At 56.5% G+C, this 22,704-nt stretch overlaps 3 protein-coding genes across 3 annotated transcripts in view; all 3 read left to right on the forward strand.

Moving 5' to 3' along the window:
• The window catches only part of ADAM9 (ADAM metallopeptidase domain 9), a 30,308-nt gene extending 27,712 nt beyond the window's left edge, over positions 1-2,596 (forward strand). Inside the window, exon 22 of the mRNA XM_063358534.1 lies at positions 337-2,596. Within this exon, the coding sequence (XP_063214604.1) occupies positions 337-451 (115 nt within the window). The 3' untranslated portion in view covers positions 452-2,596. The remainder of the gene's footprint in view (positions 1-336) is intronic.
• A 72-nt stretch (positions 2,597-2,668) lies between these two features.
• Positions 2,669-11,619, forward strand: LOC134526745 (disintegrin and metalloproteinase domain-containing protein 2-like). The gene is made up of 20 exons (XM_063358925.1): positions 2,669-2,705; positions 2,824-2,888; positions 3,417-3,608; positions 3,751-3,827; positions 3,935-4,253; positions 4,478-4,543; positions 4,808-4,879; positions 4,972-4,993; positions 5,246-5,435; positions 5,903-5,984; positions 6,125-6,261; positions 6,546-6,858; positions 7,151-7,240; positions 7,622-7,820; positions 8,588-8,696; positions 9,013-9,196; positions 9,496-9,576; positions 10,255-10,372; positions 10,477-10,615; positions 11,203-11,619. Exons 1-20 carry the CDS (start codon positions 2,669-2,671, stop codon positions 11,336-11,338), a joined length of 2,628 nt encoding a protein of 875 aa, XP_063214995.1. The 3' UTR covers positions 11,339-11,619.
• Positions 11,620-12,239: 620 nt separating this feature from the next.
• Positions 12,240-22,682, forward strand: LOC134526561 (disintegrin and metalloproteinase domain-containing protein 18-like). Its single transcript, XM_063358542.1, has 20 exons — positions 12,240-12,289; positions 12,607-12,671; positions 12,909-12,970; positions 13,071-13,149; positions 13,633-13,709; positions 13,831-14,023; positions 14,549-14,605; positions 14,792-14,863; positions 15,679-15,845; positions 16,090-16,171; positions 16,313-16,449; positions 17,503-17,683; positions 17,895-17,984; positions 18,506-18,704; positions 19,259-19,367; positions 19,791-19,974; positions 20,222-20,302; positions 20,848-20,956; positions 21,088-21,232; positions 21,715-22,682. The coding sequence occupies exons 1-20, from the start codon at positions 12,241-12,243 to the stop codon at positions 21,806-21,808; spliced, it is 2,232 nt and encodes a 743-aa protein (XP_063214612.1). The 5' UTR covers position 12,240; the 3' UTR covers positions 21,809-22,682.
• The last annotated feature ends 22 nt before the right edge of the window (positions 22,683-22,704 follow it).

A 22,704-nucleotide genomic window follows, 5' to 3' on the forward strand; every position in this document is an offset into this window, starting at 1 on the left:
TTAATTGTATTTCTAAGCCCTTATGCCCATGCCCTAAAACACGCGTATCCAGAACGCGCAGGGTATCGAGGGGTGCTTCCAGGCAGCTCGTCCTGGTGGGAAGCTCCTGGGGGTCTTTACATGATTTGGGGGGAAATGGTGTGTTAACAGCCTCAGGGGGTCCCTGAGGGTTTTGGGCGATGGAGAGCAGGGTCTGAGCACGGCGCGTTGAGCCGGGGAGATGAGCCTGGCTGCCCAGGGGGGTCTCCGGGGGCCGCGGTGCTGGTACCAGGTGAGAGGGTCACGCGTGTTGGTGTCCTCACCTGGGCTGATGGTGGCTGCTCTGTCCCCTTTCAGGCCGCCACCGCCACAACAGAAGTGTGCACCTCAGGGACCTCCTCCACCCCAGCAGAAATGTTTACCTCAGGGACACTATTTCCCTTCTCGACCGGCACCTTTGCCTCCCAAATAGCGTTTGGCTTCTCTGGGGCCTTGACGTGAGCCGAGCTGTTCACGGAGCCAGAGCTGAAGTTGCAGTTTCCCTTCTCGCATCGAGTGGCCCGTGGAGATCCCGGAGAGCCTTCCTTCTGCAGCCCGGGATACGGCAAACGAGATACTGAAACGAGGAATGTAAACCTTTAAACTAAATACCTCTACCAAAGCTACAGGAACTGAAAACATCCAACGCGCTCTTAGAGCTGTCCCAGCAGTGTGGCTTTGTCACCCGCAGCGGGGCTCCGGCCGGAGCAGCCCGCGCTTCAGTCATCTTCAAAGTACAGCACGTGGGAGTCGCTTCTGCTTTCCCCATTTCTGCCACGAGCCCTAATAACGAAATTGTCTGGTTTGTTGTCGTCTTTCTAAAGGTACAGTGAAGGTTTGAAGTAACCCACGCCATTTTCAAAACAAGGAGATCCGGCCAATTAATTTAAAATTATTTCGCATGGACTGGAAAATGTTTTCCTTTACACATTAATGGCACAAGTGAAATAAGGTATCAGTGTACTTTTTCAGAGGAAGATAAATATATTGTAAACATGTTTATGCATGTATAAATGTTTATTGGTGTGTAATAATGCACTTAAAATCTTACTTCCGTGCTGACTGACACTAAGCTGTGCTATATGAGCACTCAGTTTAATGGGTTTAAATTAGTAATCGTGAGTTGCTAAACGAGGATGCTGTACTAATTTCCACTAATATCTTGAACTGCAAGACAACGTAGCGGAGGGCTACGAGGATGATCGGGGGACTGGACTAGATGGTCTCCGGAGGTCCCTTCCAGCCCCTGCCAGTCCGGGGTCCTGTGAAGGGGCCGTGAAAATAAAGGTACGAAAAGACAACGGCCGTATTTGGGGTTAAAAGAATGGGGCGCTCTTAGGTTTTAATTTTGGTCTGAAGACTGAGTAACAGTCCCTGCAGAACATCGAGAAGCAAAAAATGTCTCTCTGCCTGGACCACCTGAGCTGCTCTCAGCACTTTAAACAGGAGCCTGTTGACTAATGCGAATTTTTCGCCTAATCCTCCAACCCGTTTAGTGTCAGTCAGGATGTGTCCGGCTAACGTGCGTTAGGGGGGGCTGCCGCCCGCTTCCGCGCCGCCCACCGTACTGGAGTTTAAAACGCCTTCTGAAAAGGGGCGTTCGGCGCCCGGCTGCTGGCCAGGGAGAGCTGTTGATGGTGGTTCCGCGGTGCCGTGGGTAGGAACCGGACGCTGGTGGTCACAAACACAAATCCGTTGCACAAACTCACTAGAAGTGCAGTAAGTACTGAAAAGAGTGCTTGGCTTATTCACGTTGTGCTAGCCATCGAGTACAAACTCCAATCTGTAAAATCCCCCATAATATTGCCAAAAAGAAATCTTTTCCTCTGTATATACTTATATAAATATATATATATATAGTGTTTGCATTTGCAGTAATAAAATACTTGAACTCCTGTGGTTTCCCATAAACGTAGACTAAGGTTTATAACACTATTAAAATATGTAAAATGTCAGCTAGAATATCACCAGATGTATTTGGGGGGCGTCTTCTCTTTGTTCCAAGATAATCACTTCCTAATTTTTGTTGTATTCTGCTCAGTTTGGGCCGTCTGTTTGTCCGTCCGTAGTGACCGGCCCTGCAGCCGGAGGCCGATGGCGCGGGGCCGCTCGGAGGGTGGGGAGGAGAGGAGGGAATCCAGGGAATGAGGTCACCGGGAGAGACGTACTTCATTGTATTCGAAGCTGTTTGTGTGAACTAAAACTATGCTGAAAATGGTGCCTTTTAATAGCTAAGAGCTTTTATACTTCCAGCGTGCACATTAGCAGTATTGCAGGGTGGTGGTGTAGGGCAGCGCACACGCGGTTTTTAGACGTGATCCTACGGAAAGGAAATAGCTCAAATTTTACATGTGTTGAATATTGAAGATGACTACTGACTTTCTTTTTTAAAGTGTACGCGTACCCCTGTCCCCCGAGGAGGTCTGTGTCCCGCACACGTTTAGACCGGTGCCCTCCGCAGACCCGTCCCCGCTCTGTGCGTCGCGTCGCTCCTGTGCCGTCGGGGCCTGACGAAAGGGCTGTTACCGACCCCTTTGTAAGAATCAAACGAGCAATAAAGATGCCAGTTTTGTACAAGGCGCGCTCTCTCTCTCTCCTCCGCCTCTGCTTTGGGGGGCGGGGGGCCGTTATGGCCGTTACGGGCTGAGCGATGGGGCTGCACCAGGCGTTGCTGCTGCTGCTGCTGAGTGAGTCTGGCCGGGACCCCTCGGTCTCCCCCCGTCCCCCCCCGCCCCAGCACTGCTGCCTACGGCTGGGTGCGGGCTGGGCCGCGCTCAGCACCGCGCTGGTCTCTCTCCCCTCCAGGCTCCCCGGTGCTGGCCCAGGTCACGGTCCCGCTGCGGCTGCCCACGAACGCCACGGGAGAGGGGGTACCTTGGCGGTGGAATGGGGGGGACCGGGGGCTCCAGCTGTGGGGACACACACATATACAGATGTGCTGGCAGCTGTAACGGAGGCACCGCAGCGGTGCTGCCGGCACAGCCCTGGCTCTGCCTGCGCCTCGACGAAGCGCTGAGCGCTTGCGCTTCCCTCAGAGCATGATTTTCCACAGTCGTCCTTCCTAACTCTCCCTTTCTCTGCTTTCCCGCATGTGCAAGGACACGGTGTCCTACGTCCTCGGCATCGAGGGGAGGCCGTACACCCTTCACCTGCAGCAGCAGTGAGTTGGTGGCTGCGGTCCTGTGCCCTGGCACGGGGGGGGCTGCGGGGCTGTCCCCCCGCGGGCCTTTGCGCTGGCGCCGCTCCCTCGGGTTCTCTGTGGCCTCGGCAGCTGCCAGGATCGTGCCCTGCTGCGGGCACGTCCCAAAGCCTGCGGGGGACGGGTGTGTGGTGCCGTGGGGTGGCAGAGGGTGGCGGAGGGTGTGAGGGGTGTCCGTACCCGTCAGCCCTGATGGCAGCGGGCGCTGGGTCTGCCAGTGCGACAGCGTGGGCTGCAGGACCTGGACCCAGCTCAAGAAACTGGGCAAGAGATACTATTTGAAGTGCTTCACTTTCCACCTTTCTTTTGTAGTGTCTTTTTATCTGATGATTTCAGGATTTACGTGTCTAATGAGAAAGGCTCTTTGCGCCCTGATTCAACCCTTTTCAAGGTAACCTTGGATTGCTCCGGGGGGTTTTGTGCCGTAAGCGCTGCAGCGTAGAGCTGCTGCCCGGGATGTGCAGTTCGGGTGATGGGTGCGGGAATTGCTTCATGGCCACGGAAGGGGCTCCTCGTCCTCTGTCGTGATGTAGGGCGGCTGCCACTACTCGGGGTACGTCGAGGGCTTCCCCAGCTCGGCAGTGACCCTCAGCACCTGCTCGGGGCTCCGGTAAGGAACCGCCACCCCCCGGCGATGCCCATTCGTGCTCTGGCTGCCTCGCTCCGCGGCAGCTGGGGCTGGGGCTGGTGACAAATGACACACCATCACTGTGGCAGGGGCTTGCTGCAGTTTGAGAACGTCAGCTACGGGATTGAGCCCCTGGGTCATTCTCCTGCCTTCGAGCACTTCGTGTACCGAGTGAGGAACGAGAAGGCAGCGGGTTCCCTCCTGGCCACCAGCCCCCCCGAGGGAGGGCCGGGCGGGCTGACAGCAGAGGAGATGGCGAGCAAAGCCCCCGGAGGGGACCGAGTGAGTGGGCGTCTGCTCCCGCGGTGGGGCCGGTGTCCCCGTCACACGAGGGGGGCTCCGATGCCGCAGGGAGCTTTGGCCGGTGGTGTCTGGATGGACGGGGGGCAGGTTGAGGAGTGCCAGTGCGTGTGATGGGGTGTCGCGTGGGTCGTTACTCATCTCGTGCCTAATGAGAGGCCTCACCAAGGTCAAATGGCGTCTGACAAAGTCAGAAATGGCTACGTGGGAATGGCTCCTGACCCGATGCTAATTTGAAGACAGTGTCGAGGCGTTGCTTCTGAAGGGACGCTTGTGTAGCCAACCTCCGGAACACAGAAATAAATAGCATCAGAGACCATTTTCTTTTTCAGCCGCTGCCAGCTGAAGCACGATCTCCCAAGTACTTCAAAGTGTACGTAGTTTTGGACAAGGCTTTGGTAAGTCCACACCAATCATTTTCTCCTTGTGTTTGCCTGACTTCGCTGAGCACGGAAACGGTGCCATTTCTGAGCTTTCGTGTGTGTGTGTGTTTTCCCTTTTGAAAAGTTACGTGTGCTGTGGATTTTGTAGGAAGGAATGAAAACTCGTAGCTCGCGTTTACACGGTTGGACGTTGGGAATCATTTTGGCGTTTCGCCATTGTTCCGCTCCATCGTGGTAAATGCCTTGTCTGCTCTTACTTCCTTTCGGGTTGTTTTTCAGTACAGCTATATGGGCTCAGACACCAATGCTGCAATGCAGAAGATAATCCAGGTCTTCAATTTAGTCAACAGTGTAAGTTTTGAAGTCTGGTTTATATTGTGGTAAGATGGTGTGAGGTTTGATGTTAGTAATGGCCCCCTGTCCCCAGCTCCTTGTGGTTTTAGGAGGTTATGGAAAAAATTCCAGGTCTCGTGGTGTTCTGGCTGTGACAGCTGAGCATGGCCAAAAAACCTCCCCCCAAAAAGCCCCAAACCCTTCCTATGAAGTTGTTAGGCTTTGTTCTCATGCCTCTTGGTACATCTTTTTATTTTTTAGGTTTATTCATTCTATTTGTCATCGAGCTGTCATTCAGTGACTGACAATAGCAATCGGCCTTTCCTGTGTGATTTATTGTGTGCAGAGCCGTAATTCTGCTCAGACGGAAAGGAATGTGAGCAGGCGTTTCCTCCGTTACTTTTCAGATGTTTAATCCTCTTAATGTTACCATCGTGCTGTCCTCCCTGGAGCTGTGGAAAGAGGAGAACAAAATATCGACAGCGGGGGAAGCAGATGTCCTTCTACAGCGATTTTTACAGTGGAAACAGTCACATCTCGCTCAGCGGCCGTACGACATAGCTTGTCTGTCAGTGTAAGACAAAGGTTTCCCTGCTCGTTAAAGGTCGCGTGGCAGAAATCAGTTAAACCAATGTAGGTTGAACTGTAAAGATTCCCATGAAAAATGTTTTTTTTAAAAGAAACATTTCTTACATATTTCCTTCCTGAATATTTTGAAAGTATTTCTTTCAAGACATCCCATCTAGCTGGCCTTTCTGTGGCCATGGCCGTGGCTGTGTGGTGCCGCTCGTCCCGGCAGCCCGTGGCTGAGGAGCGGCTCCGCTGCTGCCCTGGCGCGGGGACGGTGGCAGCCCCGCTCCCTGCCCGGCACCCGGCCACACGCACCTGCCAGTGGCACCCCTGGGCTGGCGGGGACACGGGGACAGCGGAGCAGCCGAGGGGACCGAGGGGGACTTGGGCTGTTCGGACCCGGGATCCCCCACCTACCCCACGGCGGCGGGGGTCCCGGCTGGGCGGCCGGTGAGCACGTGGCTGTTGCAGGTACAGGGACCGAGCGGAGTTCGTGGGTGCAACGGCCCTGGGGAAGGCGTGTCAGAGAGACGCTGCTGGCGCAGTGGCCGTGGTACGGTGTCACCTGCGCCCCGACAGCCCGCGCGTCCCCCGCGGGCGGCAGGGACAGGGACGGGCGGCAGCAGCCGTGGCCGGAGCTGGGGTCCGCCGGGGTCTCGGCAGCTGCGGCAGCCCCGCTCTCTCTGCCTCTAGTACCAAAGGGCCGTGATGCTGGAGTCCTTCTCCGCCCTCCTGGCCCAGCTGCTGGCACGCAGCCTGGGCGTAAACTACGACGACCCACGAGAATGTCGCTGCCCCGGGAGCGTCTGCATCATGACCCTGGAGGCGCTGTGAGTCGGCCGGTCCCGTCCCGGCACACTGCGGGGGCTGCGGGGGTGGGCAGGGTGTCCCCTCATCGGAGGTGGCTTTGACAAATGTCATTCTGTCGAAAAAATTACAACAGTTCAGAAATGCCTGCTTTTATTCCGTTAAGAATGAAAAAAAGAATAATTAAATTAGTGATTCAGCGCTTAATTTGAAAGAAGATGCCTTTTCTCTCCAAAAGAAAGATTTCTGAATGCTTCTCAGTCTTTATGAATAATAAGTTGTAAAATCAGGTTTGACAAGTGAATTGAAAGACACCCAGGGAACCACTGTGCCTTGTCCCGGCACCCGAACGGGTCCTTGAAGTGCACAGAGATTTTGAGAGCGCGAGTGGACGTGTTACCACAAACGACTATGCACAAGGGCTTTATTTTAGAGGTTCCAGTGGGGCAAAGGCCTTTAGCAACTGCAGCATCGAGGACTTTGAGACCTTCCTGAGGCACGGTGGAGGCGCCTGCCTGTTCCATCCACCCCGCTTGACCGGACTCTCCTACCGGCGCGCGCCCGTCTGCGGCAACGGCGTGGTGGAGCCGGGCGAGCAGTGCGACTGCGGGGCGGCCGAGGTGGGTGCTGCCGGAGTTACGGCTAAATACAGACATTTGTAGAGTTCATACGTTTAGAATAAGGAACCCTTGAGACTAAGGGCACAGCTGAGTAAATGCCAGCCCAAGTTATGTCAGGTTTTAGATTTTTTTCTATGTTGGCATCCCTCTGATGGCAGCTTTGCCCATTCTCTTCTGTGAGATACTGCCCAAGAAGAGCATTTGGGGAAGAAGGAAAGGGACAACCGCTGACAGTAAAAAGCTCAAGGGGAACAAAAAAGTAGAATAATGTGGTTTTGCAATATCCCCCCAGGCATGCTTGAAGGATAAATGCTGTACTAAAACATGCCGGTTTAAGCCAGGAGCGGAATGTTCCTCTGGATTATGTTGTAGTGGATGTCAGGTAAGGCACATTTTTATAATTGTCACAAGATAGTTACGTAGTTTTGGAGAAAATAAACGTTCCCATGTTCAGAACATCCCAAATGTTCTGCCTGTTCCCACGCCGAGGGATGGAGACAAACTTTCTGCTGCGGAGAGATTCCCGGGGAAGGGCTTTCCAGCTCAGCCCCCTGAACCCCCCGGAGGGACATTGCTGGGGGAAGAGTGTCTTGGGCAGTGCCACACGCGTGTGAGGAGCTGGGTGCCCCAGAGCTGGTCCCGAGGGACCGCGGACGTGTCTCCTCGGGGGCGGCGTCGGCAGGGGCTGTGTGGGGCCGAGCGGGGCCCCGGCCGGTGGGTGCAGAGGGACGGCGAGAAGAATCCTTTCTGCCTCCTCTGCCAGTTCAAGCGGAAAAACTCGCCGTGCCGCCCCGCCGCCGACGCGCAGTGCGACCTGGCCGAGTTCTGCAACGGGTCCTCCGCATCCTGCCCCCCCGACCTGTACGTGCAGGACGGGCACGGCTGCGAGCACGGCACCGGCTACTGCTACAAGGGACGCTGCCGGTCTCCGGACCTGCAGTGCCGGCAGCTCTACGGGAGAGGTGAGAGGCTGCTCAGTTGCACTGGTACTACTGGTGCGGCTGGGTGCAGGAGGTGGCCGCAGCAGCAGTTTCTCTTTGCTCTTTAATGCACCGATCTCGGGTCGGTCTCTGTGCGTCTCATCTGCCAGGTTTCGGTGGAAATGAGGGTCTGTGTTTGGTCGGCAACTCATTTCTGACGCTTCCCCTGTGAGCCTGAGCCTGATTTCAAGCCCCTGTTGAAGCAGGAGGTTTTTGGGAGGGCACTGGAACGTGTGGGATCCAAGTGACCAGGCACCGTGCAGGACTTGTGCCGTGTGTCCCGGCTTCTCCTTGTGCCCACACTTAGGGGGCAGGAGGGAGGGAAGAGACTGGGGTGCCGGGGAAGGATGGGGGCGGAGGGGTGCAGGGGGCACCCGAGGAGGGGAGGACATGGCTTCAGGAAGCATTTCAAACTGGTTTTGAATCTGGTTAATATGAACTTCGGTAGCACGTAGTTCTCCCAATTATTCAGTGGTAACAATGAAAACAGCAACAAAAAAAAACCCAAATTATTACCTGTGAGCGACGTTAATCTGAGAGCTGACCCACTGATGGCTAATCCCACTTTCCAGAGCTCGGGACTGCTCAGGGTTTGGCATTTCAGGGACAGGGGTTATGTTTGCTCTACTTGGTGAACAGCATCTCTGTTCTGCCGCGAGCAGGGTGAAAAATCAACAAGTTATTAGATACCATAACACGTCCCTTTGTGGCCCTTCAAATTAAAATAAATATTGTTGCTAAACTTGCAGGTTCAAAAAATGCTCCTATGACTTGTTACGAGGAAATCAATAGTCAGCGGGACAGATTTGGACACTGCGGGCTCCGGCGCTTCGGAGGTTATAAGCCCTGTGCTAGGAGGTGCGCTCCCGGGAAAGGGCACTTGCTGCGCTAGAAATCCGGGTTCAACTGGGGCTTCGCAGCCAAGGCAAGGGTCAGGACTCCAGCTGATGGCGAGAGCTGTGAAGCAATAGCGTTGGTGTGTGTTCTCCTTGTGAGCAGTATGGGCTCTCCCCTTACGCTACGGATCGTCTCTTGGACTTCCCAGTCCTGCGTATTTCCCCTTGCCGTGCAGCGCTGTGGATTTGTGTTGCACTGTTAATTCTAGCGGTTCCTCAGGTGGCACATATATATATATGTGTGTGTGTGACACGTCCTGTGCACGTTGGTTTTACAGGGATCTCAGGTGTGGAAAGTTAATCTGCACGTACCCGCACAGCTCCCCACTTCCATCAGTCGCCGCCGCCGTCCTTTACGCCCAAGTGCGCAAGCATCTGTGTGTATCTATGGATTACTTCAAAACGCCAGCAAAGCTGGATCCTCTTCTGGTTCCGCCAGGTACAAAGTGTGGTTCTGGAAAGGTAAGAAAACATTTTATAATAATCTGAAGTGTCAGATACCAATTGTAAATGATTAAAAGGATTTAGAAATATTTGCTCTTTGCAGCCTAACGTGTTTACAAACACTGTTAAAACACGCTAGCGTGACATTCAGGGTTTGGCATGGTGTGAGGTTGGCCCTAACCCAGGTGTAGCTCTTTCAAAGCACTGCTGGCCTCTCAGCAGTGGTCTGTGTTCACTCCCTTCTGGGACATAAGACCGATGGGCTGCGTGCTGCGATGGTAAAGCAGCGCTGACTGAACTGTGGTGGTTTTTCCCAGGTGTGTATAAACGGCACTTGTCACCCACACTCGGTCCTGGGGAGCGACTGTGACAGCAAAGTGAAGTGCCACGGCCACGGCGTAAGTCCCTCCCTGCTGCGCGGTGCTGCCCAGGTGGCTTTGTCCTGCAGATTTGCTGTGGCTTCTGTGGGAAAAGACCCATTTCAGGCTGATAGTCCACAAAATCATGACCTTGCCAGCTTGAGCATTGCCAACATGGAAACTATTGGTCCTAAAACCAACATCAAAACATAATGAGGCTTTATTCACCGAAAGGGAGAGTTGGATGGTTTGTTTGGTTGGTGGAGGGGGAAAAAAAAGAAAGCAAAATTGAAGAGGCGTAGAATTGCGGGCAGCGGAGCTCGTGTAGATAAAACACGTGGCTGTAGGGAGCGGGAGAGCTGCTCTGCTGTGCGTGGAGGCTCCGGGCTCCCCGGGCCCTGCCGGGCTCCGCAGTGCTGATGGCCAGGGCAAAATCCGCTCCTGATTTCTGCTCATCAGACAGAAACACAGGCGGGTGTTGCAGGGAGGGTGATGTTTTTTATGTTTTGTGCTTGTTCAACGTCTCAAGGTTACTAGAGCCTGCACTTCGTGGTGTGTTCCTCGTCTGACACGCTTCCTAAGTTGCCAGAATGCCGAGAAGTGCGCGTAGCCTTGTCCCAGCCCGACCAGCGGCAGCGAGTCTGGTGCCGGTCTGGGCGGGAGAATCTGTTGCATGAATTCATTGCAAACTTTGACCACCCGCCCGGGGTTTTTCAGGTGTGCAATAACGAGGGACACTGCCACTGTCACCCTGGCTGGCAGCCCCCCGACTGCCTGCGGAAGGGATCCCGCCCGGGGGGAAGCATCGACAGCAGCCTCCAGGTGACAGAAGGTGGTGAGTACCCGCCGCGGAGGTGGGGACAGGCGCGGGGCTGGGGTCTCTGGCGCGGGCGGGGAGGGTGGTGGTCCCATGCCACCATCTGGGCTGTCTCCTGACAGGCCTCTCCCTGCCGCAAACGACGAAGGACACGACACTGGTCCGGACGGTGCTGGGCTTCTGCCTCCCCCTGCTCATCCTCACCGGGGCCGCCTGCCTCGTCCTCTGGTGCTGCAGGCAGCAGACCCCGAGCACCGAGGGGTGAGCGGGGCTCTCCCCGCCACAGGATCCCAGGGGGGACGGGGGGCACGGGACGGGGCCATGGTGTTACCCCAGGAGGGCTGAGGCGATCCCTGGGTGGGCTGAGGTGATCCCCCAGGGCTGAGGCGATCCCTGGGAGGGCTGAGGTGATCCCCGGGGCTGAGGCGATCCCCCAGGGCTGAGGCGATCCTTGGGAGGGCTGAGGTGATCCCCAGGGCTGAGGTGATCCCCGGGGCTGAGGCGATCCCCCAGGGCTGAGGCGATCCCTGGGAGGGCTGAGGTGATCCCCGGGGCTGAGGCGATCCCCCAGGGCTGAGGCGATCCCCCAGGGCTGAGGTGATCCCTGTGGGGGCTGAGGTGATCCCCGGGGCTGAGGCGATCCCCCAGGGCTGAGGTGATCCCCCAGGGCTGAGGTGATCCCTGGGAGGGCTGAGGTGATCCCCGGGGCTGAGGCGATCCCTGGGGGTGGTATGAGGCGATGCCCGGGCCTGAGGCAATCGCCGGGGCTGAGGTGATGCCCGGGGGTGGTACGAGGCGATCCCCTGGGGCCGAGGCCGGGGCTGAGGCACCGCTCTGTGTCTCCACAGCTCCGCCACCGAGGAGGGCAGCGACCCCTCGGAGCCGGACCCAGAGCCGGAGCTGGACATTGAGCCGGAGCTGGAGAGTGAGCCGGAGCCCGAGCCCGAGCCGGGGCCGAGCCCGGGGCCGCGCCGCGGGCGCTAATAAAGGCGTTGGGAGAAACCGCGTGTCCGCGCCGCTGAGCGGGGGCGGTGGGGCCGGGCGGGCCGGGGCCGTTACCGGCCGGCGGGGCGGATGGGGCCGTTACCGGCGGGGCCGGGGCCGTTACCGGGGAGGATGGGGCCGCGCCGGGCGCTGCTGGCCGCGCTGTGTGAGTGAGAGCCCCCGCTCCCCCCCACCCCGCGGTCCCCCCCCGCAGGGACCGACCCCAGCAGCCTCCAGGCCCGGAAACCGACACGTGCGGGGAACTGACGTCACACCCCGCAGCTGACGTCACACCCTGGAAACTGACACGATGGGCTGTGGAATGACATCACGCCCTGCGGCTCGTGTCACGCTCCGGACGCTGGCACCACGGGCTGCAGAATGACGTCCCGGCTGCAGACGGGCGCCGCGGCGCGCAGTGCCCTCGGGCCGGCGGCTGCGCTCCCAGGGCCACGCTCCCCCCGCGCCCCGCGGGCCCCGGGGTGTCGTGGCTGGTGACGACCCCAGGGCAGGGCCACGAGGCGTCCTGGCGCGGGAGCCCGTCTGTCCGCAGGCTGGCCTTGGGCCAGGGGGGGAATCGTTCCTCCCGGCTGCTTGGTGGGGATGATTTTGTCCTCCCAGCACGGCACCCCGTCTGGCAGCAGCAACCCTGTGGAAGGGTTTAATATTCACTTAGTTTGTGCTTTTTGTCAAGGGGTAAATCCTGCTCTCGGAGGCTGAGGGGCTGCAGCCGCTGCTGGCTCCCTTTTTCTCTGCGGGCCGGTTGTGGTGGCCGGGCTCTGTCGATACGCTGGCGTGTGACGCTGTATCACGGCAGCTGCGCGGTGGGGACGGGGATGCTCGCGGGGACGGAGCAGGTGGTGTGGCTCCCTCCGAAGTGGGCTTTTCTCGCGTGGTTGTGGATGTGTGGGGGTGCCCGGCCGCTCTCAGCCCCGTTTCTGTTCCTGCAAGGTGGGTTTGTTCAGCTGGAGCTCGCTCTCGTGCTCCCATCATACAATGCTCATATTCACACCTCTAATCCAGCAGTAGCAAGTGCACATAATTTTGTTTTTTCTGCACAAGTGTCTGGATACTTTAAAATAAACCGTGGGCGAATGGTATTAGGGTAGAAAGTAGCGTTGGTGAACCTCTCCAGGTAGAGACCACGTCTCTCCATGTGGGTATAAAGGTGCCTGTCACAGGCACATGCAATTCGCACTGTGTCTGACGGGCACACCCGTGGTGATACTAACTTGTGATTATAATTAAAAAGCAAATTCTTTCTCTAGGTTCGCAAATGCTGCTGCACATCATGGTTCCCGAGCGGCTGCTCTCAAAACCAGCTGGAGAGACGGTACTTAAGTAATGAAGCGTGCGGTGGTTGTGTGCGAGTGGATATACACACGCAGGAACGCGGTGTGCGACAGCCGAGGGGTGACTGCCAGAGGGACAGTTTTAGGAAATCGTGTTCTGCCTGTGCCGGTGATGGGGGGGACCACGCTCTGTTGAGCGCTTGCGCTACCCTCGGAGCGTGCTTTTCCATGGTCCTCCTTCCTCATTCTCCTTTTCTCGGCTTTTCCACATGCGCAAGGATGTGGCGTCCTACGTCCTGCAGATCGAGGGGAGGCCGTACACCGTTCACCTGCAGCAGCAGTGAGTTGGCCCTGCCGCTGCCTCGCCTGGCGGCTGCTGGGCTGGGGACTCTGACCATTTCAGAGCATTTTCAGAGGATTTTATTGGTTTCCTGTTCTAGATTCTTTATATCGGATGATTTCAGGATTTACACGTACAACGAGAATGGATCTTTGCGCTCTGACTCGCCTCGTATCAAGGTAACAGTAACTTGCTTGATAGATCTGCTGCTGCCTTGTTCCAGGGTCGCCCCCCTGTTCAGAATTTGGGGGACGTCACTGGTTACCGCAGGGGAGCAGCACTTCCCCTCTTCCTCCACGTTTGCTTCCTAATCACGGCAGGAGGTGCTGGGGTGATAAAAAGTTTTCCTTGCAAATGCATGGTCAGGTTCATGTTTGTGAAGGTTTTGGGAGTTCCTGAGTTTGCTCAGTTCAAAGCTTCTAATCCTCTCCGTGGCTACTGTTCCTTATGGAGAGACCAGGGGAGCCCCCAGCGCCAGCGACACGGCTCAGCACCGGGCAGGGCAGCTCCTTATCATGAGGACGCCACATCCTCACGTTAAGATTTGGTTTTAATTACTTGAGCAAAAAAAAGATTGTCCACAAAATCCTTGTTGTGCCATCACCTGCTGGGGTTACCTTCATGGCCACAGAAGTGGCTCCTCGTCCTCTGTCGTGATGTAGGGCGGCTGCCACTACCGGGGGTACGTCGAGGGCTTCCCCAGCTCGGCAGTGACCCTCAGCACCTGCTCGGGGCTCCGGTAAGGAACCGCCACCCCCCGGCGATGCCCATTCGTGCTCTGGCTGCCTCGCTCCGCGGCAGCTGGGGCTGGGGCTGGTGACAAATGGCCGGTGACAAATGACACACCATCACTGTGGCAGGGGCTTGCTGCAGTTTGAGAACGTCAGCTACGGGATTGAGCCCCTGGGTCATTCTCCTGGGTTGGAATACATTGTGTACCGAGTGAGGAACGAGAAGGCGGCGGGTTCCCTCCTGGCCACCAGCCCCCCCGAGGGAGGGCCGGGCGGGCTGACAGCAGAGGAGATGGCGAGCAAAGCCCCCGGAGGGGACCGAGTGAGTGGGCGTCTGCTCCCGCGGTGGGGCCGGTGTCCCCGTCACACGAGGAGGGCTCCGATGCCGCAGGGAGCTTTGGCCGGTGGTGTCTGGATGGACGGGGGGCAGGTTGAGGAGTGCCAGTGTGTGTGATGGGGTGTCGCGTGGGTCGTTACTCATCTAGTGCCTAATGAGAGGCCTCACCAGGGGCTACAGGGTTTATGGATGGATTTGTAAAAGCGGGGATATTTCTCACTCTGTGCAGACGGTCGGCAGCGATGCGCTGGCTCCTTCGGCCACAGGGTTCTTGTGCGTGTCCCAGGGCCCCGCTGGTCACCTTAGCCGAGAGCCAGCGTCATTAGCGAAAGGCTTCAGCCTTGTCCTGAGGCTTCGTACACGGCTTTTGCTTCCTGCTCTGCAAACAAAATCAGCAGATGGCAATGCCTTCTGGAAGGTTTAGTGTCTCAGACAAGTCATCATTTCTGATGCCTCATGACTAAATTAGTGAAATGAATTATTAACAGTGAAGAATATTTTTTTTTCCAGTCAGAGTCCAAATACCGGAGGGAGATGGCACTCTACATAGTTTTGGAAAGGGCTTTGGTAAGTCTGTGTCGGTCGGTTCCCGGTCTGTGTTTGCTTTGCCCTTGCTCGAGCTGCCGTAAAGCCTCGCCGTGGTCCTGCCTGGCCCTGCACGCTCTGCGCCTGGTGGCCACATGTCAGTGGCTGGGAGCCACCCTGAGAAAGATCGTGGTAACCCCGTAGATAGAATCTCGTGTCCTTTTTCAGTTCGACTACCTGGGTGCAGACGAGTATGTTGTGACACAGAAGATAGTTCAGATCTCCAGCTTGCTCAACACTGTAAGTGTTTTGATTTATACGTACTGAGATGGAAATTCTGATGGCTTATTTCAGCCTACTAATGGATAGGTATTGGTGCGATTTGTCTAATTTTGGAGAAAATAATAATTAAATGTGCTTTCCGGAAATGCGGAATCTCAGCTTTTTAGCTTTGGACTTTTTGCCGTAGTCTGTCAGAGGTCCCAGTTTGTGTGGGGCTCGCCCAGACGAGGGCAGGAGGTGTGGAGGGGACTCTACCCCTCGCTGTCCCGCACAAACCCTGCTCTGGCGCAGTGCTGCCCAGAGGCCAGCGGTGCCGGCTCCTGCAGCCCCGAGGGCACCGCGCTGTCCCGCAGCTCCTGCTGCCCCGAGGGACCGTCCTGCACCCGCCGCCCCCGCGGCTCCTTTCCGTCTCCCTGTCTCAGGGGAGCGCGTGGATTTTTTCCCGGCCTGTGCAGTACACAGCGTACACGGTTGGGTGAGCGTTTGACAGGGAATACAGTGTCTCCTCCTGGAAACCTAAAAAATGCAGACAAGGACAAGTTTGTGTATTCTGTATGTTTTATTATTTAACATCTCTATTCAAGCTCAGGTTGTCTTTGGGTTTATTAGATCCTGCTTACTGAACCATTGGTTTTTTTCTATTTTGGACACACTTCTGTGTCGTTTTTACATTTCCTACACCTTTTTCATGACAGACGGACAAAGCAGTCATCAGTTGCCACCTGCTCCTGTCTGTTTTCCTGCGGCAGAGTGGCTGCTAGTGAGAACAAACATTTAAACAGCACTTGAAATGAAACACATGGGAGCAGCCACTTCTCTTGCTAAACTTTCAGATGTTCAGGCCTCTCAATCTAACCATTGTGCTGTCCGCCGTGGAGGTCTGGATGGATGACAGTACACTTAAGAAAACGGGGAGCGGAGGGGATGTGCTGGCGCGGCTGTTGAAGTGGAAGCAGACCAGCCCCATTCTGCACCCCCACGAGGTGCCATATCTGCTGCTGTAAGAATAAATTATTGTCGTTATTTAAAAGCAGGGAGTTACAACCTGCCAAGTGCATGTACTTCTGAACAACAGAACTTGCTATGACTGTGATGCCTCTTGTAAAAACTGAGCGAGAACGCGGTGAGGTATTGCGAACGTACAGTGAGATCTGCCCGAGCTGGGCAGGACCAGCTGCCCCTGGCCGGGGCTGGCAGCGGCGGGGGTCCCGGCTGGGCGGCCGGTGAGCGCGCGGCTGTTGCAGGTACAGGGACCGAGCGGAGTTCGTGGGTGCAACGGCTCTGGGGAAGGCGTGTCAGAGAGACGCTGCTGGCGCAGTGGCCGTGGTACGGTGTCACCTGCGCCCCGACAGCCCGCGCGTCCCCCGCGGGCGGCAGGGACAGGGACGGGCGGCAGCAGCCGCGGCCGGAGCTGGGGTGCCGCCGGGGTCTCGGCAGCCGCGGCAGCCCCGCTCTCTCTGCCTCTAGTACCAAAGGGCCGTGATGCTGGAGTCCTTCTCCGCCCTCCTGGCCCAGCTGCTGGCACGCAGCCTGGGCGTAAACTACGACGACCCGCGAGAATGTCGCTGCCCCGGGAGCGTCTGCATCATGACCCTGGAGGCGCTGTGAGTCGGCCGGTCCCGTCCCGGCACGCTGCGGGGGCTGCGGGGGTGGGCAGGGTGTCCCCTCATCGGAGGTGGCTTGGGCGTGTTTTGCTTCGGCTGGGCAAGACCCATTCCTTTTTTTGAGTGTCAATGTTTAGAAATGGAATGTCTGGAAATCTGAATTCCTGCCTAGTGCCTGTCAGTGCGATAAAGGCCAGCTCGGTAAGCCAGCGCTGCCTGCGACCTGCCCGCGCGCTCGCTGGGGAGCTCAAACGCTTTTGGTCTTTGAGAGCGTTAGGGGCAAGTGGGGGGCGCAGCCCAGCCGAGTCCGCTCGCGGCGGAGCATCCCCTCCGAGGCCCGAGGGGCCGGATTGACACAGGGGTGTGTGCATGTGGGAACAGGGATATGTAGATACCAACATGAAGAGACCGGTCAAGCTGAATGTCAGTTCAGATCTGATTTTCTTAGTATTGGGAAAAGAATAGCCAGTGAGAAAATAGGAGTTAAAATAAAAACATGTTCTAATTACTAGAAACCCTGAGATATTTTGGCCTTGCGTTTTATTATCTCAGTCATAAAAAAATGCAATGTTTGTTTTAGTGAATATTTTTGAGAAGTAATAGTCGTATTTGCTTTAAATGGGAAAGCGTGCTTTTCCAGCACTACTGCCTGTGTTATTAGTCATACGCGATTTGAACCAAGTTTTACAAAATGATTGCGTGTTGAATATACTGTAAAATAGCATCTCTAGAGCCATATCCTGAAAGGAACTTGAAACATTGTGAGAGAAAAAATGGAGGTCTTCTTACTATAGGAATGATAAAGTATAAAGTAGTGATTTGACTTGAGAAATGGGAAGTTTTCTTTTCACAGGCAGGACATTTCTGAATGCTTCTCAGTCTCCGTTAATAATGCATTGTAGAATCTCGTTTGGCACTTGACCTGAAAGACACCCAGGGGACCATTGCGCCTCGTGCCAGCACCTGAGCACGTCCTTGGACCGCACAGAGCTTTTGAGAGCGCGAACAGGGGCAAATGTGTTAACACATACATGGAAAATTCCTTTATTTCAGACGTGTCAGTGGGGCAAAAGCCTTTAGCAACTGCAGCATCAGGGACTTTGAAACCTTCCTGAAGCGGAACAGGAACTGCCCCTTCATCAGGCACACTCTGCGTCAGCCGTCCTACCGCGTCACCATCTGCGGCAACGGCGTGGTGGAGCCGGGCGAGCAGTGCGACTGCGGGGCGGCCGAGGTGGGTGCGTGCCCTGGCGCAGGGCTGCGCTGTCTTCTGCCCCGGAGAGTGGGCTCAGGTGCTGGCTACAGCATCTCCGTGGTACCACGCAGACGTGCAGCGCGGCTGCTCTTCCCTCGGCTCCTCCGAGGAACCCGCTCTGCTAGGAGCAAGCAGTCCTCCTGCAGATGGGGCCCTTTGCAGCAAATAATGATTTCTGGTGCGTTTGCAGGCCTGTGCGTTAGACACATGCTGTACCCCCCAGTGTAACTTCAGAGCAGGAATGCAGTGCTCCTTGGGACCATGCTGTGAACATTGCCGGGTAAGGTGTGTCCATAATTATCACAAGTTAAGCCATTTTTAAGCCTTGGGGCAATACTAGTTTCTACAGTAGTGCCGTCAACCAGCTTTCTGGTTCTGCTCAGACGGGCATTTCAAAAGACCTAGTGATATTTGTGCTGCGTTTTATCTCTGGATTATGTTGTAGTGGATGTCAGGTAAGGCACATCTTTATAATTGTCACAAGATAGTTACGTAGTTTTGGAGAAACAGTATGTTCCCACGCCGAGGGATGGAGACAAACTTTCTGCTGCGGAGAGATTCCCGGGGAAGGGCTTTCCAGCTCAGCCCCCTGAACCCCCCGGAGGGACATTGCTGGGGGAAGAGTGTCTTGGGCAGTGCCACACGCGTGTGAGGAGCTGGGTGCCCCAGAGCTGGTCCCGAGGGACCGCGGACGTGTCTCCTCGGGGGCGGCGTCGGCAGGGGCTGTGTGGGGCCGAGCGGGGCCCAGGCCGGTGGGTGCAGAGGGACGGCGAGAAGAATCCTTTCTGCCTCCTCTGCCAGTTCAAGCGGAAAAACTCGCCGTGCCGCCCCGCCGCCGACGCGCAGTGCGACCTGGCCGAGTTCTGCAACGGGTCCTCCGCGTCCTGCCCCCCCGACCTGTACGTGCAGGATGGGCACGGCTGCGAGCATGGCACCGGCTACTGCTACAAGGGACGCTGCCGGTCTCCAGACCTGCAGTGCCGGCAGCTCTACGGGAGAGGTGAGAGGCTGCTTGGTTGCCACGAGCACTAACGTCGAGCTCCAGGGCTGGCGTAGGGCAGAAGGTGGCATCCACGCACCATGGGTGCCCACCCTCTCTCTCGCGTGAATCTGGGGAGGTTGGGGACAGCCGGGACTGTGTGGTGTAGGGAGGGGCAGAGGAGACTGCAGGATGGATGGATGGATGGATGGATGGATGGATGGATGGATGGATGGATGGATGGATGTCCCACATTGTGGGGAGGGGAACGGGCCATCAGCAGACGTGATGGTTTCCATGGGGATGTCAGGCTGGCACAGCCACGCACGCCTCCCTGCCTCCTCATACCCTGATGCCCTTGTGGAAGGTGTTTCGCACTGGTCAGGCCGTTCCACCCCTGGGAGATCTGTCCCACAACCCAAACAGAGGTGGCTAGAGATGGGACTGGAGCGATAGCCAAGTATTCCTCTGTCCAAAGGAAAACTGAGGCGAGAACTGACAAGTGTTAGAGACAACAGAGGTCTCGTAGTCTGTATTACCCTCAGTGGTAACCAGTGTTATTTCTAAACTTCCAGGTGCAAAAAATGCTCCTTTGGCCTGTTATGAAGAAGTCAACAGTCAGCAGGATAGGTTTGGCCACTGTGGCAACCACCCAAAGGATGGCTATCAGCCCTGTTCCTGGCTGTAGGTTTCAAGGGAATGTAAAGTGTTGAATTGGGAATATTTATTTGATTTGTGCTTCTCTCTACTGTCGATGCAAAGTGATAATCTGTGAGAAGGTTGCCTTCGGTATGTTTTCCTCTTGCTGGGCAGAACTGACTGGCCGGATGCGCTCTCGGCGTTCTTTAGAGAAACAGCGCTGTGAGAAACTGGAGGCCTCCAAAGGTGACTTCGGCACACACCTACTGTGCTGGCCTTTAGCGTTGTGAGGGTTCGTAGGACAGCTTCTCCCTGGTGTCAAGGATTCAACTCTTCTGAAATGCCACTGTTATGCTTTGATTTTGTCTAAATCCCCTCCCCAGGTTGTGCACCTCAATGTCTCCAGCACTGCGATCAATCAGATGCTGCGTTTACTGTTCTCATTTATTGTGCTAACAAATTTTTTAGGAATCTGGGATGTGGGAAGTTGGTATGTATATTCCCGAATCGTATTCCTTTCACAAAAGTCAAGGGCGCCATAATTTATGCTCAAGTGCAAGAACATCTGTGCGTGTCTTTCGATTTTATGCGGGGACCCACGGTGCTAGATCCTCTCCTGGTGAAAGAAGGCACAAAATGTGGTCCCGGAAAGGTAAGGAATATTCACAAGCACCTGGAAATGGCATAGAATGATCACAACCACAACAGTTTTAGAAATAGTTACTGTTTTGCATAATGAGTTAAAGGTGGTCTATACTTACGTTTTTAATAATTATTGCCTCTGCTATTGACTTTTGATCATTCATTAGGGCTAGGAATCCTTTTTAGACTTATGGCGACTGTGGTAAAGGGTGGTGAAAAGATGCCAAGCAGGAATTTTTTCCTTTTGGTCTTTTCAGGTTTGCATCAACGGCACGTGCCACCCCCATTCCATCCTGAAGTATGACTGCAATGTGCAGGAAAAATGCCACGGGCACGGAGTAAGTGACAGCAAGGCAGTTAAGTTAGTGGTGTTGGTTTGAGGAATGTTGCTGAAGAGAGAGTGGTTCTCTCAAATGCCCCCTGGGGCTCGGCTGCGAATTGCCCAGACCTGTGGTTTGGGCTGACACTTGGCCTCTGAAAGCATCACGCGGTAACGAGTTATGAGGTAGGAATTAAGTGAGGCTCCCCCCCTACCGTCTGTCCCAAGCGCAAAATAAGTGAGACAAAGCGGCTTGGAGTATTTGTTTGTCTAGATCAGTAGAAAACTGGAAAAGAGTATCTGGAGAGGATTTAACTGCACATAACTGACACGGTGTTGGAACCGTCAGCGTAGCTGTGCGAGGGGAGGGGCGGCGTGGTGGGGGCGCAGGGGAAGGCGGAGCGGGCTCTCAGGGGGCCAGGGGGTGCTGGCTGTGCCCGCAGCGCGGGGTACGCGGAGGAGAGCAGGGGCGCGTGGGGACCAGCAGTCCCGCGGAGATGGAGCACGGGTCCTCAGGATGTTTTTACAATGAGGGATGTTTTCTGCCCTCCCTGGTCCTGGCAGGTGTGCAATAACCTGAAGAACTGCCACTGCGACCCGGGCTGGAGCCCCCCCCAGTGCAAGACCCGAGGGTCCTCCGTTGGCGGGAGCACCGACAGTGCCCTGGGCCCCGGTGAGTGCCGCGGACAGGCTCTGGGTGCCCCATGGTTTTACCGGGCACAACAGCGGCTCTCACGGCTGAGCAGACAGCCCGCGGCATCGCCCGGCCTTTACCCGGAGCCGTACCTTTGCTTGTCTCCCCAGACGATATCAAAAGAAGGTATATGAAGATCTGGCTGCTGCTGAGCCTCGGCGGCGTCCTCCTCGCCCTGATCTGCGGCACCGTCGTGATTATGAAGTGGAGCCGGCTGAAAAGGTTCTGTGCAAGGAGGGGGTCGCAAACGGATGGGTAAGGTGATGTTAGTTACTTAATGCAAATCCTCCATTCTGGGGGTGGGAGACAGGCAGGGGGCACGGAATTACTGTAAAAGTTGGTGAGTGGGATTTACAGCCTGGGCAGAGCCGGGGAAGTGGTGCCTGGGAGACAGAAACTGTTTGTTGGTAAACTGGGAATGTGTGTTGGTCATCAAGGGAAGAAACTGGCAAACAGGTGGCTAAAATTCACAAATGTAGGAGGAGCAAAACTGCGAGTGGATTTCCTGGCACCGAGCACACTGTCTGTGTGCAAGAGCTGGAGGAAATAGGTTTTCTGTTTGCTAATTCGGACTGGAAAAGGGGAAAAGTAGGATACAGGAGAAGCTGCAGGTCCCAGTAAACACGGAGAGTGACAGCGCACTGGGTCCGATGCAGACAAGGAGAGCGAGTGGGAGCGGGGCTGGGACAGACACGGGGGACACCGGGGCTGAGGCACCGCTCCGGGTCTCCGTGCAGCCCTGCGGCTGAGGAGGGCAGCGACAGACAGGACACGGACATGTACGCGGAGCTGGACACAGAGCCGGGGACGGGGCTGCGCCACGGACATTAATAAAGGCGTTGGACGGAGCTGCGTGTGGTCCACACCTGGGTGGGCTGGGGGTGCCCTGCCCAGCGCCGGCACACCCCGCAAACACAACCCCTCCAGCCTTCCCTCGGGAAGGACGTGCCCAGTTGTGCCCCCACGTCAGGGCCCTTGGTCCCAGCTGACCGCAGGCAGAAGCACAGGGGAGGGGGCGCAGAGAAGCAGCAGCACCGGCACCGCGTCGCTGCCACCCTGCGCTTTCCCGTGCTGCGACGGAGCAGCACCCACCGCAGGGAGGGCACCGATCTGTCGGGGGGACAAAGGCAGCACCGCGCTGGAGCAGCCGCCTCCGCCACGGGGGCCCTTTCAGGCTCGTTTCATTCGTCTCCAGCCAGACAGGGGCATCAGCCTCCCCGGCAGTAACCACCCAACGGGCCGGAGTTCTGCTCCTGTGCAGCGCGATTAGGTCAGAAGCCCACAGACCCTCACTGCGAGGAGGTGTAATTACCCTCCTGTCCTGCAGACCCAGCACAGGACACGGGACAGGAGTTTGGCATTGCCAGGACCCTGGGGAAAGCCAGCTGCAGAGCCAGCGTCCCTGCACTGCCACCAGCACCCTGGGCCGCTTCCACGCGGCTTCCCAGGGCGACCCGGAGCATCCCGGCAGCTCCCGGGGGAGGTCCCAGGGGGTGACAGCTCACAGCCCCTGCCCACGGCGAGGGAGCTTCCCTGAGCCTTCCCCATAGGTGGGTGCCCGCGGGGACGGAGATCAATGTTTGCTCCACGACAACTCCTTATCGACAACCTTTAACCGTGTTTGCTCGGACCCTCTGGCCATTGGGCGGCCAGACACCGGCTCCCCCCAGGACAAGGTACGTGCCCGTGGCCGGGGCGCGTGGTGCTGGCTCAGCACATACCGGGAG

This window comes from Chroicocephalus ridibundus, chromosome 23, assembly GCF_963924245.1.
Source record: "Chroicocephalus ridibundus chromosome 23, bChrRid1.1, whole genome shotgun sequence".
Classification (NCBI taxonomy): domain Eukaryota; kingdom Metazoa; phylum Chordata; class Aves; order Charadriiformes; family Laridae; genus Chroicocephalus; species Chroicocephalus ridibundus.

Coding starts and splice junctions, on each gene's coding strand:
- LOC134526745 (XM_063358925.1), top strand. CDS start 2,669: ATGGGGCTGCACCAGGCGTTGCTGCTGCTGCTGCTGA. Junction 3,609..3,750: donor CTGATTCAACCCTTTTCAAG/GTAACCTTGGAT, acceptor GTCGTGATGTAG/GGCGGCTGCCACTACTCGGG. Junction 10,616..11,202: donor CAGACCCCGAGCACCGAGGG/GTGAGCGGGGCT, acceptor GTGTCTCCACAG/CTCCGCCACCGAGGAGGGCA.
- LOC134526561 (XM_063358542.1), top strand. CDS start 12,241: ATGTGTGGGGGTGCCCGGCCGCTCTCAGCCCCGTTTCTGTTCCTGCAA. Junction 12,290..12,606: donor CCCGTTTCTGTTCCTGCAAG/GTGGGTTTGTTC, acceptor TTCTTTCTCTAG/GTTCGCAAATGCTGCTGCAC. Junction 13,710..13,830: donor AGCACCTGCTCGGGGCTCCG/GTAAGGAACCGC, acceptor TCACTGTGGCAG/GGGCTTGCTGCAGTTTGAGA.